Below are 19,362 nucleotides of genomic sequence, written 5' to 3' on the forward strand. Positions count from 1 at the left end.
TTTTAAGTTTTGTGGATATTATACATGGTTATGCTGAGGATATGTTGGCCAATTTCCACTGGAAATGCCTTTTGGTTAAACTGTCAGCAAGGAATTTGCATTTGCACTGTTACATTTTTATATAACTTTAATGCAAAAAACAGCTGCTTGTTTAAGTGAAAATACATTGATGGGTTTTTTTGCACTAATACAATTGTGGAGTTGTAAAGTATTTTGTCTAGTGTCAATTATATCGTCAGTTATATCGTTATCGCAAATTTTCAAATGTATATCGTGATAAATATTTTTGGTCATATCGCCCTGCTCTAATAGCTACTTTCACCAACGAATCCATGTTCCTCTCTCTTTTTAGGGGAAATGTTGACAGGTTTGAATTTTCATCCAAGAACTTGGGTGATATTGCTGGCATCTGTCTGGGCCATACACCCAAGGATGGAAAGAAAGTAAAGGGGGAGGTTTACTGGCACGTGGAGGAGGTTGTTGTGACCGAAAGAGAACTGGGAAACAAGTAAGGCAGCTGCTTCCCCACTGTAGCCATTCATTTATTTTCCACCATCAAACAATTTCTTGATATTCTCAAATGGTTAGACTATATTCCTTCTGCTCTGCTCCATTATCTCCAGGTACATTTTCAAATGCAATTCCCTCATTCCTCTTTCTCCTAAGAGGGACGATTTCATCACCGTTGAGTGCACAAAGACCATCGAGAGCTTTGCAAGCAAAGCTCGAAGCCTGGTACCTGTCAAATATGAGATCATCGTCATCACAGGTGATGAAAAGGGTGCAGGAACCGATGCCAATGTTTTCATTACTCTCTATGGCTCCAATGGAGATTCGGGTTGCAGGCAACTGCGTCAGAAGTTTCGTAACCTTTTTGAACGTGGGCAAACAGACCGTTTCTCTGTGGAAATGCTGGACATGGGGGAGTTGCAGAAAGTCCGGGTAGAACACGACAACTCCGGTCTCAGCCCTGGCTGGCTGCTCGATCGTGTGGAAGTCACCAACACAGCCAATGGTGTTACCACTATCTTTCTCTGCGGGAAATGGCTGGACTCTAAGAAGGCAGATGGAAAAATCTCCAGGGCCATCTACCCAAAATACTAAAAAACCCTACAGCTCAAGCATGTCCTCTTATGTTTAAAAGTAATGACCAAAGAGATTCTGCTTCTAGCAAGTTTTATATCTCAGGAACTGAGACATTTAAAAAAAACATGTCATGATGATGTCTAATGTGGTCAGGAAAAAGGAAAGTGCCATTCTTTTTAAATATCAGGGATTCTTTGCATTGTTTTGTTGTAATACAGATTTTATAAAATGAACAAATGAATAAATAAATCCAATTTGTTTATAACACCCAGTTTTCAGCTTCACTTCTGACTTGCTGGTAGGTCTAAACTTTACCTTCAAGTCTGGTTAAGTAGAAATATACACTCATTGGGCACTTCATTAGTTATACTTTGCTATTACAGTCATCTCCTTTTGCCTTAAACACAGCAAACAAAATGCTGGAAATATTCCTCAGAGATTTTGATCCATATTGACCTGATTGCATTACACAGTTGTTGCAAATATTCAGTTCCACAAACTTGCAAAGATGCTATATTGGACTGAGATCCGGTGACTGTGGAGACAATTTATGTGCAGTGAATTCATTCAACAAATCAAGAAACCAGTTTGAGTTGATTTGAGCTTTGTGACCTGTCGCACTATTATGCTGGAAGGAGACTGGTACACTGTGGTCATAAAGGGATGGGCACGGTCAGCATCAATACTCAGGTAGGCTGTGGTGTTAAAATGATGCTCAGTTGATACTGAGGGTCCCAACATGTGCCAAGAAAATCTCCTCCACACTATTACACCATCACCAGTATCAGCCTGAATCACTGATACAACGCAGGATAGATCCATGCTTTCATGTTGTTTACACAAAATTCTGACCATACCATCTGAATTTCTGCAGCAAAAACTGAGTCTCAACAGACCAGGCAATGATTTTCCAATCTTCTGTTGTTCAGTTTTGATGATCCTATGCAAATTGTGGAGAATGATATTTAGACATTACATTAAACAGGTAAATAAATGACTCAAATGGGACATTCAAATATGTCAAAGTGATAGTTAAGAAGTAATTGTGTATGAATTTTATATTTATAACTTTTTCCTTGGCCCAAAACAATTGTTTTAATGTCTAGTCAACAATACAGGGACACACAGAGATTCCATGATTTCTTCGGGTTTTTGAATTACAATCTAACCGCTACATGTCAGTAGATTGCAGAAATCAGTCAACTGAGTACTTTTGTCCCTGATTCAAGTGTATAATCCTAGATACGGAGGCCAAAGGAAAAGCATGTTGTAGTCAGTCAAGAGAGACCATAAACATTAAATTTAGACTGTTCCCCATGGTGACATGGTCAGTCGGCAAGTTTCTATTAATGTTTGGACCAGATCTGGAAAGAGTTTTTCCCTATTTGTGAAAAGCTGTCAGTCTTCTGTTTGCCTTAGCTGTCAATGCCCAGTAAGAAGCACCTATCTCTATTTCCAAGTCCAATATGTGTCACTGAATCAGAGAAGCTCATGTCTGAACAATGACAGCCATACTAAGGTGAGTTGTTGAGGACATGCAGAACATTAGGCAGCACTATAGTTTTTGCTGCTGGTAGCCTCTGTTAACTTCTGTGAAACAGTCTTTGAAGTGGATGTAGCTTTGCTGAACTCTGACGCTCTGAGTGAATAACCTCTTATAAGGTGTGAGAATGTAATCAAGTGTGAATTTTTAGGATTTTTAGGAATTTTAGGATACTTTAGCCTAACATTAGCTAGCATAATGTTAGCTTAAAACCAGCTGCTGTTGTTGTTAGCTTTTGTCAGCTAGCTGGAGATAGAAAGATAACAGTCTAATCTTCTGACAATAAGTAACTGGAATAATATTAGGAATAAATGAGGATGTTTATACACATTTTTATGTTTTAGAGTCCTGACTTCAGTTCAGCAGATAAGACTTGAGGTGAGAAGGAAGAGGATGACTTTATATCCAGATGCTGTTGCCTCTTTTCTTTGTATTTTCACTTCTTTGGTAAAGGAGATCCCATCAAAGCTGATAAAACATATATTTACAGTACACCCACAGTTCTCTTTTTTCTCTGCTTTTGACATGTGGGTGATCTCTAGCCACATACGTAAAACGCTATAAATTTATAAGTACAATATCTTTTTTTTTTTTCTCTATAAAACAACCTGATGACCTGACTTCACCTTTAACTAAGGATGAAGTACAAAACTGCTGCATTTTGAGGGGTTAAAAAAAAGACAAAAGAAAAAATAGGTTCACTTCCATTTTATCAAGTTTATTACAAAAAGAGCACATATAAAAGGATAATATACAAGCCATGAAATAAAATAAAAATTAAAAACAGAACAGTTTGGGTTTAGCAATGCAACCTTTGAGATCATTATCATCATTATTAGTAGTAGTAATAATAAATAAAGTACAAAATTCCACCAAATGTAAATCTAACATTTACCCATAACAGGCTCATCCACTTCATCATCAACACGCTCAAAACCATTTTAATGCGCTATTGCTTTAATATTAATGATAAATAGTTCTATTTTCAGATAAAATATCCTATTTTGAAAAAACATTGCGCAGTCACAGCTAAACAGCAGGTTTTCATACAAGGATGGCGGCAGCCCTTTCACTGGCACTTTTTGGGATAGTTTCTTCACTTGTTGGTTTTTGTCAGATTCAAGCAGCAACAAAATTTATAATTTTTTTTCTGTTATATTCTTTGTATATATTTTCACCATATACTATGAAACCATTGCGACTACACTGAAACCTGAGAAAACATGCATTTGTTTTTTGTTCTTTAGAAAAGGTTGTGCTTTAAATCCTTGCCTTCCTTTTTTAGACTGTGAAAGCAAACAGAGAGAGAGTCGGAGAGGAGGGACGGACGGACGGTAAAATCAAACGGAGACGGAAAGAAGAGGAGAAAACAGAATGGAGAAGTACATCGAAAGGACCGCTGTAAAGCCCACGGTGAAACATGCCTCTTTATAGTCAGAGCTATTTCCACAGCAATGCAGTGCTTCGGTACTACAAACCGGCAGCTAGTTTTTGGACAGCTTGACTTGGATTGATTGATTATAATGGCTTTAGTCAAATGTTGTCTCAGCTCCTTCGTTTTCCATTCACTTAATTAACTAAGCAACCAGTAAGGCATGGTGGATGGACTGATTGTTGTTCATGGTTTCCGTTATATGGAAATATCCCCTAACACTTAAAGCGAGGCACTTGTTATGCTTAAATCTACAAAGCATTTCGGGAAAAAAAACAACAACATAAGAAACCAACGAACAGAGAAACACTAGAGAGATGACAACTGAAGAGATAACACAAAGAGTTAAAACAAAGGAACATGTTTCATTAAGACCCTTAGTGCATTGTGTGAGAAGCAGAGCATAAAAAAATAAAAGCCAGTTCATTTAAATAATCTAAAATATTTTTTTTGCCAGTGAGAGGGTTCCCATTTTAAACAAGTTAGTGCAAAAGAAAGAAAAAAAAAGAAAAAAAATTGTCACAAACCAAAACCAATTCACTTGCAGTTTGTTCACTACATCACAGCATGGGGGATTGGAGAGATTGCATTGAATGGAATGTAACCAAGATCCACAGCACCACATGAAAGAGAAAAAGAGACATAGAAGACAGGAAGAGAGAGAGAGAAAGAGAGAGAACGGGCTCAGTAGCTCAGCCTTGGTCAGTAAACATCGCACAGCCAGCTTGTGGAGATCGAACAGCAGAACTTTTTTTCCTCTTTTTTTTTACTTTTAGTGTTCCGAAAAAGTACAACTGCATGCAAAGCATTCCCATTTAAAACAATGCAACCAAAAAACATGAGGTATCCATTTTTTAATAGCCTTTTCATGTTATATTTGTAAATAAATAAATTATGATTCAGTCAACCCAACTCCAGAAAAAGAAAAAAAAAACTATATAAAATTAAATACATACCCACAGTATCTACAGTTAGTAATAAATTATGATTGTTAAATACTTAAGGCATCTCAACTGACAACACCCTGTGTAAACTATGACAACTTTCATCACGGATGACTCCACTACAGGAGGAGGCAGTGTCAACACTGGCAGTGCACAAGACAGGAAGAAGTAAGCCTTGTTAATTGAGTCTCTGGGCCAAGTGTTACCCTTGTTATATGCTATCACAGTGCAGAGAGGACAGTGAGGGTCCTAAAGGCGTCCTGTAACACACGCGCACACACACAAACACACACAGCTCTGTGGAACTGAAGTGACAAGCTGACACAAAGGGTAAAAAAAAAAGAGAGAAGAAATGGTGATAGAGAGAGTGTGTGTTTTAACAGCCTGAATGCTTTCCTGCTGTCCTGTCGTCTCGTGTCTGTGTGCACTGTGAGAGGGAGGCTGCCTCCGTCGCACCACGTTTCTACATGTTCTAGCAAATACAGCATAGCAACCAGCATAGCAACCACGAGGGGAGGTCTGTCACACAAATATAACACAAGATCAATACGCAAGCTCCTCTCCCAGCTCAAAACACTGCATGAATCCGTACCTATATATAAACCAAACGCGATGCCGAGGAGAAACTTTTGTTGCTATAACTATCGTCACATGTGCTTGTTCTTTAGGCAATAAGGTAAACATCAAAAAACAGGATCCCAAGGTCGCCACCAAAGGGAACCGGATGACACGCGCTACAAGTCAGGGGAGCAAACCACTGACTTTTTAAAAATTATTATTATTATTATTAATATTTGTTAGTGTTCAGAAGATAGTCACAGCTCAGATTAACTAAGTCATGCACAGGCGTCTCTGTACCTTTTAAAAGTGAAGAAACGCTACCACAGCCAACAGCCCCAAACCCAAAAAATGAAACATGCAATCTTCCTTTTTTGTTTTTTAGTGTGCACTGTTCTGCCACTGGCCTAGTGCCAGATGGAAATGCAGGTACAAGGGCAGCTAAATCCTCCCACCTCGCTCTGCAGTGCATGATAGCTTCTGTTGTTCATCCCTTTTCAGGTTTTTTTGTGTTTTTTCTTTTTGTTTCTTTTGGTTTTGTGTTGTATAAGCACTCCAGTGGCCGTGTTCTTCACCTAACACGTTTGTGTGAGACGCAGTCTCTTGAAGTGACACATGGCATGGGCAGTGGACATAAAACCTGTGCGGAGATTCAAGCTACACTGTGACATAATGCATTTTGGTGAAAACACTATTATTTTTTGTCTTCTTCTTCTTCTTTTTTTCAATTTCAAACACAAAAACATCGCAGTCACTGGGTTTTCCCTGACAGTGAATGAGACCTAATCACATCACACCATCTGCACATGACACCAACCCAAGGTAAACGCACAACTGTACTGCGAAATGTCAAAAGCTGCATGAGAGAATTAAAACACACAGCTAGCTGGTGCTTGGCCTCGAGGAGGTCGCACCAGATCTCACTTATTGGTTACTGCTACTCTACTACGACCACAAATGATCTTTAGGTAAACATGGCATCAGAGCATTTAGATTCTGTTAAGCTTTCTTGCGTGGCAGAATATTCATTTTGATTGTGTTTAAAAAGAGAGAAATATATATTTGTGTGTGTGTGTGTGTGTGTGTGTGTGTGTGTATATATATGTGTGTGTAAAAAGAGAGCAAGAGAGAGAGATTGAAGAGAAGAGAGAAAAGTAGCCAGCTAGGTCTGGGGTTATGTGTTTTCTAGTCTCAGGACATTAACTCATGGCTTTGAGGACATGCTACACAGCCCCAGGCTACCTACAGTACAACACCACAACAGCAACAACAACCCCACGTAAGACCAGCAAGCTACAAGTAAACCCTGTGTATATGAGTATTTGTTTGTTAGTGTGTCTTTTGCTTCCAGAGGGATGTGCTTCTATATAAAGAGAGTCCTTTGCGGCCTCTCCGTGCAGTTAGTTTTCCTGGCTTGGCTCAGTAAAGCGTGACTCAGAAGGGTGGTGATGTCACATGAAGTCTGGAGACATTTGGCAAAGCACCCGACGGGAAGGAGGAGGTCGAGGGAGGTGGGGTGGGGTAGGGTAAGGTGGGGGAGGCTGGCGAGCCGGAGGTGGAAGAAAGCAAGAATCGCACCACGAGGGCGACTGAATCACGAGAGTGTCGAATCTCATCAGCTGTCGGGGTTCAGCTGTGTTTCGATGTCAACTCGACAGATTGGACACTTTCTGCTGGTGGCCAGCCATTGGTCCACGCAGCCCTGGTGGAAGAGGTGCATGCAGGGCAGCCTCCTGCAGGATAGGAAGAGAGACAAACTTTAGGGTCAGTGTGGATTCACATGACTGTGTGTTACTTTTCCAGTGCATACAGTTGTGAGCTTAAAAAGACCCTCGGGGAGTTAATTCTGTTCATTCAGGCATGTAGAGACAACTTTTGTTGTTGAGTAGTCAGTCCCAAATGCCTCTCAGACAGCTGAGACTCTTATGTTGCAAACCGATCCTCTCGCCTCACCCAGGGGGACAGTTCTTGTTACCTAAAAATTCCCTCCCAACCACTGTTTCAAATGCATGTGCGTAATGGAACAGAACATTTTAGGGATTATAATTCCAGCATTTGAAAAGCAGGTTGTTGCCATGCTTCTGCCTCTGCATACAGGCTACTTTTGGCAGCACCATTTTCATAAGGGGTCACTGCAGCAGGTAGTTCTGCATGTTTGATCAGTTTTATGGTGGATGCCTTTCCTGATGCAACACTAAAGGGGATTTTTGTCTCCATGTGAAAATACAACTATCAAAAAAAAAATGTAACTAAATTTTGGTATGTGGGTGGCTTGAGATTGGACTATTTCTTAGCCATGATCAGAAGCTTCCTAGAGTCTCAGCTATTTGTCTGGCAACAGCTCATAGCAGAGGCTCATTTATGCACACATGTGGTACAGGACTGGAAAGATTCTCATGACTGATTTGCTCAGAAGGTCGGCAGAAACACAATGGGAAGAAGTAAATACTTGGTATTTGTCAGAAACTCTTACATTATATTACATAGACAGTGGATGAAATGATGATTTGAAATGACTGCATTTCATGAAATGACTGATATTGGATTTATTATATTTACTTTTACAGGCCCATGCTCATGTTCTGACTATTAGTCCTTTATTGCCAGGAAGCCTGATGACATTATATCATATATACCATAGTTTTTAAGTATCAATTAGATGTTGCTGTCCTTGAATCAAAATAATATACATTTTAAGGTGTTATAGCTCTGTAAAAGCTAAAAAATAGTCCACTTTAGCTTGTTGGTAGGTGGTTAAGTAGCATCAGGGACCTAAGATGTACCTGTGTGCAACGTTTGGCTGCTGTGCTACAGACTGCACAGGAGGAGTTTGCAGACAATACACAGAGATGTGGTGTATCATATCATGATTATCAGTAAACCTGACAATAAGTCAGGTAAAGTGATATTTATTATAAAGTGGAAAACAAAAATCAGACAAAAATGTTAGAAGGCAACGCTGATAATGGTAATGGTACAGTAATTCCTGTAGTCGTGCCTCTTTTATCTCTTGCAATTGCTTGATGTCTCACTCAGGCAATTAGCTTATCAGTCTTTCAATGATGTCATATTGTCTACGATAATAGAAAAGGAAGTCCGGCTTCCATCTCGTCTTCCCCATCAGTCCCTGCTGTCTAGACCCATCCTGCAATGCATCTCTGAGCTAAGCTCATCATCTGCAGCCTGCAGCATCATGTTTCCCATCAAATCAATTTGGTATAGATTTTCCCATTTAACTCACTCAGAATAAGTGCACTTCTCTTTTTTATGATTTCTGGGTCTACAAAGTAATTATTACCTGACATCTTCTCCGTCCTCCAGCATGGACAAACATATGGTACATTTTTCATCAACATCTGTTTCCTCCTCCTCCCCAATCTTCAACTGCAGGGGCTTTCTCTGTTCGTGGGTCACATTACAGAGAGACAGAAATGTAGGGTCAAAACAAAGGGGGGAAAAAAGCAAACGTTCAACAGATTTTTGTCTCATCTGCCATACCTTCTTGTATTTGTGTGGAAAAGTAAATCTCTCTATGGTTGTCTGAACAGCTCCTCTGCTAACGCTCCCCAGTCGATCCTCCAGCTGCAGCAGCTCCTGCAGGAACAGCCCAGTTAATAAAATGAACCAGAATGCTAAAAAGAGAAAAAGCTACTACATGGACAACAAATGGTTTGGTTCACTGCTGTTTTCATGGTCAGGAAAGAATGAAAAAAATCTGCGTATGAAGCTCATACTGATTAAAAGCTAGAGAACAATTAGTACATATAACTTAAAGTGACACCGTAGGAAGGTGCAGAGTTTGATAGATGGACAGTCAGATTTACCTCATAGCTTTCTCGCACAGCAGTGGCGTGCCTCGAAGGATTTAAACTTTGCAGCGCCAACAGGTGAAGCTGGGGGTATGGGTAGTTTCTGATTTCATGCACAACCTACAACAAAATCCTTCATTATATTACAGCAGGAATATAGACTATCAAGCTATCCAAGGCCACCTGAGGAAGTGACCAACATACCACTTGTGCAGAGGATGTGTTCCTGGGAAAGTGATGCATTCGAGGGGAGGCCAGGTAATGCTGATAGTGCTGCGGAAGCTGCTGGAGCTGGTACTGATGGTGAGGGAGGCCAGCATCTACGCTGAGATCCCTGCAGAAAGAGAGGAACGTGGCTAAATTAACATAGCCCATGCCAGGCAATGTGGCAGACAGACAGATGGGTGGAAAGATAAAAAAAAGACGGGATCATTTCTCAACTCTGCAGGATTCTCGTTAATCCCCAACGGTGACTCACCAGTCGGTGCCTTCGGCCAGGTACCGCGGTTGTTGTGTCATTGGCTGAGGAACATGGAGAGGCGGGGAGTACTCGTAGCCCGAACGCAGTCTGTGAGGGTTCAGGGGAATACGCTCCTGGGCTCTTCTGTAATTAGATAGAGATTTGATTTAAAAAATATCTCAGTTTTTTGTTTGTTTTTTTAGTTGTGTTTGTATGGATGCAAGGGTCACTACCTGGAGTGTGGGAGGATCCTGCGATGCTGCGCTTCGAGGAGCTGCTGCTGGATGAGGTATTGCTGGTGTAAGGCCTGAGGTAGGAATGAAGGCCCCGGCACATCCTGAAACTGAGGGGGTCCGGGCAGGGCAGTGAGGGGTGGATGGTGCGTCGGGGGCAGGTGGGTGGCCAGGCCTGTCTGCGGGGGCTGGCTGGCATGTCCTAAAGGAAACTCAGCTGAGATGGGTGCCTGGGGAGCACCCAGGTGAAAGTGTCGGCAGGAGGTAGCATGGCTGTGTTGATGCCTGGTGAAGTGCGCTCCTATTGGGAATAAATGCGAGGGATCAAAACGGAGCTGCGATCGCTTTCACTGAAACTTACACGACAAGGAGACGAACCAACAGCACTTTCGCACACACTCGTAAAAAAGACACAAACACATTTAAAAACCAACCACGCAGAGAGGAACGTGACACAGGAAGAGACAAGACAGACAAAACAGCAGATGGACGACGCAGACATGGAGAACCCTGTGGAGCACCAACTAAACCCACAGACGGATTTCACTCAATGGTCTGCGTCTCCACTTGCCATGTGCAGCCAACAGGAAAGACGCATCCTCACTAACTGGGGGTCTAGGGTATTTCCAAAACGAATCCCAGCAAAACCAATAGTTTCAAACTCTGTTATTTTTATTGCGTTTGCTGTTTGAAGGAACATATTAAACTGAGACTTTCTCAACAAAAGAGTCAGATAATAGTAATGCACCATAGCCATCAAGAAAGTCTGAAAAGTTTATGGGCTTTCATTTTTGTCTTCTCTCCACCCTTCCTACTAAGCAGAGAAGATGGGAGGTTGTGTGCTAGTCCCACTGAGTCACCTTGGTGTTGCACTTGCACAAAACAATCAATACAAATTACTCAGAGCTCACAGAAATGAATGCTGGAAGCAAGCTGAGAGTATTACTCCTTTAACTTCCAATTAAAGCTTCTCTAAATTTCCTCTGGAGAGGAAAGCAGACAGCGGGGTCTGGAGGACAGTGTATACGTAAATATGTCAGTATTGTGTCTTTGCATGTCCCGTGAATAAGAACTGCCCATTTAAACTGTTTACTCATAATCTTTCAAACAATAACATGAAGCCACATTGTAGATTTGGCTCTTTGTTAATGGTCTATGACATACTTAATATTTCCTGACAAGTTTAATTAACAGTAGCTGGTTCACTGAGTTGAGATCTAATTTAAAATTTAACAAGTGTGTAACATTTCTCAACGGCAGAAAATGAAATATTGCTTTTACTTCACTGTTTTTTTAAGACGTAGCAAATCAATTAAGGAGAGTTAGATGTGCAGGGAAGTGGTTATGATTTGATAAAGTCCTGTGCAGATGAAACAAACGCATTTCCCAAAATGCTCTGTTTTTTGTTGCTGAAACGACATATTTGTCTGGCTTTGCTTTGTTGGATATAGCCTCGGGACATGGAAAGCCAGTGAACCCAGAGAGCCACGGGCAAAGAGAAAAACAGCATTTGGTTGAGGAAGTAGAGCAGAAATGGCAGACTGGTGGCTTGGATTGGTTAAAGGCTGTGCATCAGTTTTGCATGAAGCCTGTGACCCGGCAAAGCTGGACTGTTGTGTGGAGTTCAGGGTAAATATCAGATTATTTGTGTCTGGGAGCTTTTCACAGCATGAACTGCTGGCATTAATATTTGACGTACTGCAGAGCTGCCAGCAGCAGCAGCCCTGATGTTTCCACTGTTACATCTGAGGCTTTGTCTTTGACTCACAGACAGAAACACACACACACACACACACACACACACACACCCTTCCACCTATCCTCTCCCCTCAGCTGCTGCACAGGCGGCCCCTCCCCCACAGCATGGCTGCAGCATGGTGTCCCACAGTGAGTGACAGCCAGCAAGCCCCACCCACCTGCGACTGCAGCAGTCTGACATGGAACCTCAACTCTTTTCTTTCTCTCTCCCTCCACTCCTCCTGAAGTCACTGCAGCTTTACATCACACCTCCTCTCTAACACACTCCTGTCCTCTGCCTGTCTCACTGGTCTCCCATTAGGCAGAAACCATCCCCACACCTGCTGAGGTCGCCGATTATAACACTCACCATCAGAAGGTGAGGATTAATGAGGCAAAATCAGTGCATGTGTTGTACAGCTGCACTTGGTGAAGAAAAAAAAAATCCAGCATAACATGCACATGCTTGGAAAACCATTGTGCTGACCTTGCTTTTCGTGGTTTTGTATCAGTGCAGCCGCACATGCAGTGCAGCTGCTGGAATATTTAGAAGTCAGCTGCAGAGCACACATGGCTGTGCCTCGGACACACCTTTAGCCTTTTTCAGACACTGCGCGCAGATGTAAGGTTCACGCAGCTGAGTCAAGTGTTAAAATGGAAGAAAAGCGTCCCACTTGGACACTTTTCAAAGAAGCATCTAAAGAGAAACACAACAGATGTCTAAAAAACTGAAGATTTGATGAAAATGAAAAGTCATTACACAGCCGGCTGATGTGCATAGCCAGCATGTAAAGAGAAATGAGTTACTACTAACAAAAAAAATGTGACTTCTTTTATTTCATTTGCACTCATTACTCAGAGTTTAACACATTATCTGTGCTTGAGAAACAACGTTAGCCTAACTGGGTTTAGTTATGCTGCTGTCACCAGCTAGAAAGGCAACATGAATATAAATGTGTCATGGTCTGTTGTGCTAATAAAGAAAAACACCAGCTGAGGACCTGACAGCATACCACAGAGACACAAGTTTAAATGCAGACTGAGCAGCCACCATTTAATTATTGAACCTCTGTATTGTCTTTGCGGTACCCATTTGGAGACTGCAAAAAGGAATAGCTAGACATTTAGGACTGTCTACTTGTTCACTTTGTGCTGGAGGTCAAGTCTACATTGCTCTTATAGCTGAGTACTGATGTTAAAGGCTAGAGCCAGGAGGCAGCAAACTCAATATGTAGGCAAAACTCACCAATTAATAGGTAGTCATTATCTCTTATCTAGTGGATAGTACTTTTACACTTTTCAGTTAAAACATGTCGATGAATGATTGACAGATGTGCTGAAAGGTAGTTTTTGTCTTTGTAAGACAAAGCCACTTGGTGGCTTTTGTTCAAGGCATCTTGCTAAGGTACAAGGTAAGGTAGCAGTACTGATTTTGTGATGAAGAGAAAAAAATGACTATCCTATTTTTCTTTCCTGTTTTTGTTTTTGTTGTTGTGTTTTATATACACTCAGTTTAAATTGTAAGCTATACTTTTTAGGACAGGGGCCAAAAAGATGGGAAAACCCAGCTAGTAAAATGCCTGAAACCTCTTCTAAAAAACAGTATTGATTCCAATTGGGTAAACTGAAAATAGATCAATTTTGTAATTGGGTTTAAAAAGAGAGTCTTTTAGATGCAACTATGTTGAGTGTTTCACCAGTGGGTTTTTTTTTTCAAAGTAAAACACAATCTCCATAATCTTCCACTATCACTGGGTTATATAATCTCCAGTTCAGTGTTGTTTAAAAGATTAAGGGAATTCTAAGAATTCTCTGTATTCAGGGGGAAAGCTGAAAACCAACACTGAACGGCAGTGCTCTTCAGCGCCATTTCAGTTCTGTGGTGGAAATCTGTGAAGTGGACTAAACAACTTCTCAAAACCACTGTGAAAAACAAACAAATTATACATAAATATAATTCAGAAGAATGGCACCATTCCTGATGATATGCGCATACATTAGTGAGCAATATTATGAGTAACTTCACAAATCTTGATGGTGCTTTCACAAATCTGTGAAATCGCCATTAATGCTGAACAATTTGATATGTACAGGTATCGGATCAGATGACTTCTTTTTTGGAAAGCCTTTGCTTTTTTTTCAGCAAGACCGTGCAAAACAACATTCCTCACGAATTACAGCAGTATGGATCTGTACCGAGTGAGTCCAGGGGCTAAACAGGTCAGGGCCATCACCCAGTATCAACATTCTAGATAATGCGAACCAAAGATAAATAAATAACATGTATATAACAAAGGGGGCTCTGAAGTGTTGAGCTGCTGAAATCTTCCATGAAAACATGTTTCTTTCAAATCTACAGCAACCGGTCTGCCATAGTTTCCAAGCCCTTGAAGAGTGTTGTTAGAAGAGCTGATGCAACTCTGTGGTAAACATGCCCCTGTCGCAACTTATTTGAAAGATTTTGCTGGCATCAAATTCAAAACAAGAACTTATTTATGTTTTCCATAAAGAAAAGGAAAAAGGCCTGAATAATCCTTAAATTCTATTTTGTGCTTCATTAATTCACTTTTATTTTATTTTTTAAATATAGGGTTTAACGTGCTTGCAAATTATATTGTTTTATTTTCATTTTATATAGCATGCCAGCTTTTTTTAAATTTTTATTATTAAACACTTGTATTTTTATTTACTATTTAACTCCTTTTGAGTGTTTTTTTGCAATATACTTCTATTAACTATATTTAAAAATATATATATTACACATACCATGATTTCACCCATATTGCTCACAATGTTAACACCAATGATTGGCTGTGAGAGAGACTGTGTTTTGGTCTATAGATAGTGTATGGATTTGGACGGAATGACAGCCTGTAACAGGAAATGTCAGTGTCGAGGTTTCAATATCAAACATGCCTTTGCATTTTAAAAATGGAAAGAAAATGTGCTTGCCCCTACTCCAAAGTAAGCAGTGTGGCAACCTGAAGAAACTCTGTCAAAGACAGCTGAGAAATGAGAGCACATATAGAGTGAGGGGACCGTCTCAGTGACAGCACAGTGTGGAGGGAGGAGGGGGAGGAACACATGGAAATCAGCAAAAAGCACACTGAAGGTTAGGAAGAAAACTACAGTCTTTATTGGAAAAATATTAGTATGTGTGGCACTGTGTGATAATAGTAATAATAAGAGTAAGAGACTCTACATAAGCATAATAATAATAATAATCCCATGCAAATAAAGACCAAAGGCAAGGCCTGACCATGCTCTCTGTAGGGTTAACAGAACAGAAGCAGCATCCAATGAGTAGATGTGTATGCTTACAGCACATTTCAGTACAGCAGGGACATCTCTTCACAAAGATTACATTGGAATCTGCTGTTCAATGTGGAAAAACAAAAGTATAAAATGACCATGCATTAGGATCTAATACAAGAACATAAGGCAGAAAAACCACAACCAAAGAATAAAAAAGACATTTTGATTCTAAAAAAGGAGATCTACAGCAGTGCAGGATATACACATCCCTGTAAAATGGATAGCATTCTGGAGGTGCTGGAGGTAAGATTTGAGAGGGAGTGGTAGTGGTGGTGGGGCGCTGCAAAAATGGCAAAATGGGTTTAGATTCACATCTCTCCAATTTATTGTGAAGTCCACTCAGCTAGCAGGGACAAATGCTTTGACACATGGATAGGATTATGACCAGCAACCATTAACAGGTGCAGTGGACCTTCAAATGTGGAAAAAAAACATAACGTCGCCAAAAACAAAATGACTTAAGCGCTGCATGCCAATTAGTGATTATCAGGATAACAAGATTATTAGTAATAGCAATTGTAAAGTGCTTCTTTGACAACAAAAAGACGGTACAATGCACCTTTGTGAGGAGAGTAATCAACGAGTTCGATCAAGCCTGGCTGTAATCGAATCGGGGAGGGGAGGATCAAAATGTATCCACTTTACAGAAATTTACAGCAGAATGTAGTCTATCCACACTGAATGGGAGAATCACAATGACAGTCTGTAGTAAAGTCTAACGCTACAATGGGTTATTCACTAAAGAGCAACATGACAGTTTAAATTAAGACAAACTGTTTTCTACAGAGAGTGTTATTCTTTAGTCTGTTACACAGAAGGATACGGTATGAGTGGGAACTCTGTTTTAATGCCAATGTCGTCTTCAGATGGAAAGAGGAAATGAGGAAGAAGGGGTTCACAATACAGCTAGATGCAGAGAACAGGCAGAGGCTACGGCAGACAGCAGCAGATGATCGTTAGCTACACAATGGAGGGGGACAAAGGTCTGAGAAATGCGGAATGTAGAGCCAGCCTCGATACTATGGAACAGGAAAAAAGAACACAAATAAAAGCACAATGAAATCATTGGTGCTACTGCATGTAGTTTTAACAATGCACGACAAATTACTATTATTATTACATAATCAACACAGAGAGCCCTGCTGCAGTGGAGGATGATGTTATTGTTGTTATGCCCTATTAAACGGATTTTATGCTGTTTCACTACTGGAGCACCTGCAGCGAAATTTGCAGGGAATTTTTTTTATTATTATTTTTATTAGAGGTTTGACGGGGACATGCTCCAAAAATGTTAAAGCCTATTCGCATTAAAAACCAGTCATATGCTTATACTAATTTACACCGATTAGCCTAATGCTGTCTTTCAGTGGAAGAACCATCCAGTTAAAGTAACTCGCAGAAATGAGATTTTTTTAAAGGATGCACACAAAGGAGCAAAATAGAAGAAAATAGCAATACACTCGGTCACTTTGGATTCAGAGGTCTACCCTAGCTTGGCTAAATTCATAATTTAAGAAACCCCTGTGGAGGTTGTAAGCTAAATAAAGCTGGGCTAGTATTAATCTGCCGTTGTTGTCCGGGCTGTAGTAGCTAGCGGCGACGGCACACACATAAACAAGGCGCAGGGATAAATAGATAAACCAGACAGAAGCGCGCTAGCCGCCGAGGGTAAAAAAGAAAAAAATGAAAAGGGGAAAAGAAAAGCTGCCGCTTGACAGCTGAAGTCCTTTTAGTGCGGTTTACAGGCCCGAAACACAACGTCTTCGTCGGCATTTGAGGGCTCACGTCTTCGGTCGCTTCATTAGCGGTCTCGGTTCGGCTACAGCTAGCAAGAAGGCTAATATAATTTCGGTATCGCTCGCTGTTACGTTGGCTCGCTTTTAGCTAGCAGGTGTCAGCTCTGTTTACATCATCTGTGGATATTTAAGACAAGTAATGAAGAAGTATTATTTCGGGGTTAGCGTTAGAAAAAAAAAAGAGAGAACATAAAGCTCCTCATACCTCTGTTTCTAACTGAGCCGAAGACGGGGAGAACCAGATATCCGACATGCACTAAAACCATCCTGGGTCCTTCTTTGTTTTGTGCGCAGCCAGTAAGACAGATGGTCCATGGAAATGATCCTCTTCAGTCACCAGCACATTCAAACAGACTGCGCTGCCTGCACACACACACAGACCCCTGTAGCCAATCAGTGGAGCCTTCCGAGCAGGACCCTCCGGATTTGACAGCGGGATCCGCCAATAGGATCAGTGCCTGGGCGGAGATATCCTTCCCATCCGCACGCACAGTGCGGGGTACTTTCGTGGCTGGAACATTTAGATCTGATGGTACCTTATGGCTATAGTTTATCACGGAGCCTGAAATAAACGGAACTTTACCTCACCAGGCTTTACTCAAGTATTTTTTTTATGAAAGTTTTGACTTCTGCTTCACTGCATTTATTTGACAGCTTTGGTGACTAATTGCAAATATTTTTCTATTTTGGTCTTTCTTGCCCCCCTCTCCCCTTTTAAAATAGGTTCAAGTTTTCATTACACTATGTTTTCGTTACACTTTTAAAATTGATGTGATACTACAGATAAATATCAGAAATACTATACTGGCACAGTTAACAACACCAGTATTACCCAATATATGTATAAATTACAAAAACAGCAGCTGTATCCACAACAATAGTAATCAGCAGTTGTCCCAACTTGTCCCGATTATGCCTTTATATCAGGCATTTTCAATGCAGGACTTGAGATGATTCTGCTATATACATTACCTTCTTTACACGTAAGGCATAAATGTTGCATTGCAATGTAGTAGATTTATCATTTATTTAGTACATTTACATTTTTAAGTTCAAAGTTGCTTTCATGTATTGCAGATAGGGTATACTGAACTGAACAATGCAGGGATTTATATGAGATATGCCCTGAAAAGTATGAAAAGGTTTCTATTCAAAGGATCTAAGAGGATGGCAAGATAGGTGTCAGTGATACTCATAATAAGGAAAATCATATGCACATGGACCATGGGTAAAATAACATTTGAGAGTACAAATGTGAATATATTTAACACTCTGAAGGGTCTTTTCAGTAGCGTTACTCTTGATGCTTCAGGTATAGTTGGCTTAAAAGGGAAGAGAAAATAGCATTATGAAAATTACACTGGATTCAGTAACATACATGTATTGCTGGACTCATAATGGGCAGCTTGCAAAAAATTGATAAGGCAGACACAGTTGTTGTTGTTTTTTTCATTTGCATTTTTCCAACCTTGTCAAAGCCTCTTGCCTATATTACCCAAAAAGCTTAGCAGGTGGCAGTTCATTTAAAGAATCATTCAAAGTTAAGTCAGTAAAAGTGAGAACTTCCAGGGCTTAAAAATTGAGGAAATTTAAAACTGCAAACACCATTAGCTTCAATATGGCAACTTCTTGTAAAAAGAAAAACAAACAAACAAACAAATTACTTTATTGTCCAATTTCATCACATCTGCTTTCAGTGAAATCATGAAAAATGTCAGTCTTCATCAACGCTGAAACAAGTACTGATGGCAGAGAGGAAGGATGTAACTTGCTTTAACAATTAAGGGCCAACAAGGGTGATTTGTGACAGCCAAATATTCACAGCCTGACAAGAAAAACAGCACAGGTTGTCTTACACAAAAGTGAAACAAAAGGTATTTACTGTTTTTGCTTTTTAGATTGGATTGAAGTGCTGTGATTGGTTGGGCCTAACCCTACCTATAGGGCAGCCAATGGTTATGCATATGCAACTGAATTCTCTCATAAACAGAATTGAAAAAAGGAAAGATATATACTTGCGTAGATTATTTGCCTTGACCTTTGTCAGACTCGATCATCAGGAAAATGTTGCTGAATGATCTTCTTGATGATCCGATACAGTTCAAGTAATACTTAACTCTTTGAATATTCGTGAATATATGTTGGCCAGATTTGTCGTACAGCAGAACTTGTGAAAAAAGGGGCCTATGTCCCAAAAACCTCACTGCCTGTAGTGTTAAGCCTGAAGGATGAAGGAACAGATGGGCCTGTGGAGGCTGAGGGGGTCACAAAACTCTTAGTCCCATATGTCCTCCAGTTCCCGTCATCTAATGCCTTAAGCCTGCTGTGAAACACAAAGAGCCTTTCACGATGCTTTACTATCACTGCTGCAATCAATTTCACACATCAAAACTGCCACTTTATTCCACACATTTATGTACATTTGAACACAAGCATTTATCAGGATAGC

The 19,362-nt window shown here is 40.4% G+C and overlaps 2 protein-coding genes across 3 annotated transcripts in view; one reads left to right on the forward strand and one right to left on the reverse strand.

The window, feature by feature from the left end:
• Nucleotides 1–1,181, forward strand: part of loxhd1a (lipoxygenase homology PLAT domains 1a) — a 32,508-nt gene extending 31,327 nt beyond the window's left edge. Inside the window, exons 43-44 of the mRNA XM_005720285.2 lie at nucleotides 353–508; nucleotides 624–1,181. Of these exons, the coding sequence (XP_005720342.2) occupies nucleotides 353–508; nucleotides 624–1,104 (637 nt within the window). The 3' untranslated portion in view covers nucleotides 1,105–1,181. The remainder of the gene's footprint in view (nucleotides 1–352; nucleotides 509–623) is intronic.
• Nucleotides 1,182–6,666: 5,485 nt separating this feature from the next.
• Nucleotides 6,667–17,390, reverse strand: ark2ca (arkadia (RNF111) C-terminal like ring finger ubiquitin ligase 2Ca). Of its 2 annotated transcripts, none has more exons than XM_005720287.2 (8): nucleotides 17,119–17,390; nucleotides 10,066–10,366; nucleotides 9,851–9,976; nucleotides 9,577–9,706; nucleotides 9,388–9,492; nucleotides 9,062–9,157; nucleotides 8,862–8,962; nucleotides 6,667–7,296 (listed from the first exon to the last, which is right to left on the reverse strand). In XM_005720287.2, exons 1-8 carry the CDS (start codon nucleotides 17,177–17,179, stop codon nucleotides 7,179–7,181), a joined length of 1,038 nt encoding a protein of 345 aa, XP_005720344.1. In that variant the 5' UTR covers nucleotides 17,180–17,390; the 3' UTR covers nucleotides 6,667–7,178. The 2 variants fall into 2 exon arrangements, with proteins under 2 accessions (XP_005720344.1, XP_005720343.1); XM_005720286.2 differs by lacking the exon at nucleotides 17,119–17,390 and adding an exon at nucleotides 12,290–14,405.
• Nucleotides 17,391–19,362: the final 1,972 nt, after the last annotated feature.

This window comes from Pundamilia nyererei, unplaced genomic scaffold (genome assembly GCF_000239375.1).
Source record: "Pundamilia nyererei isolate P.nyererei 1_Seehausen unplaced genomic scaffold, PunNye1.0 scaffold00002, whole genome shotgun sequence".
In the NCBI taxonomy this organism is placed as follows: domain Eukaryota; kingdom Metazoa; phylum Chordata; class Actinopteri; order Cichliformes; family Cichlidae; genus Pundamilia; species Pundamilia nyererei.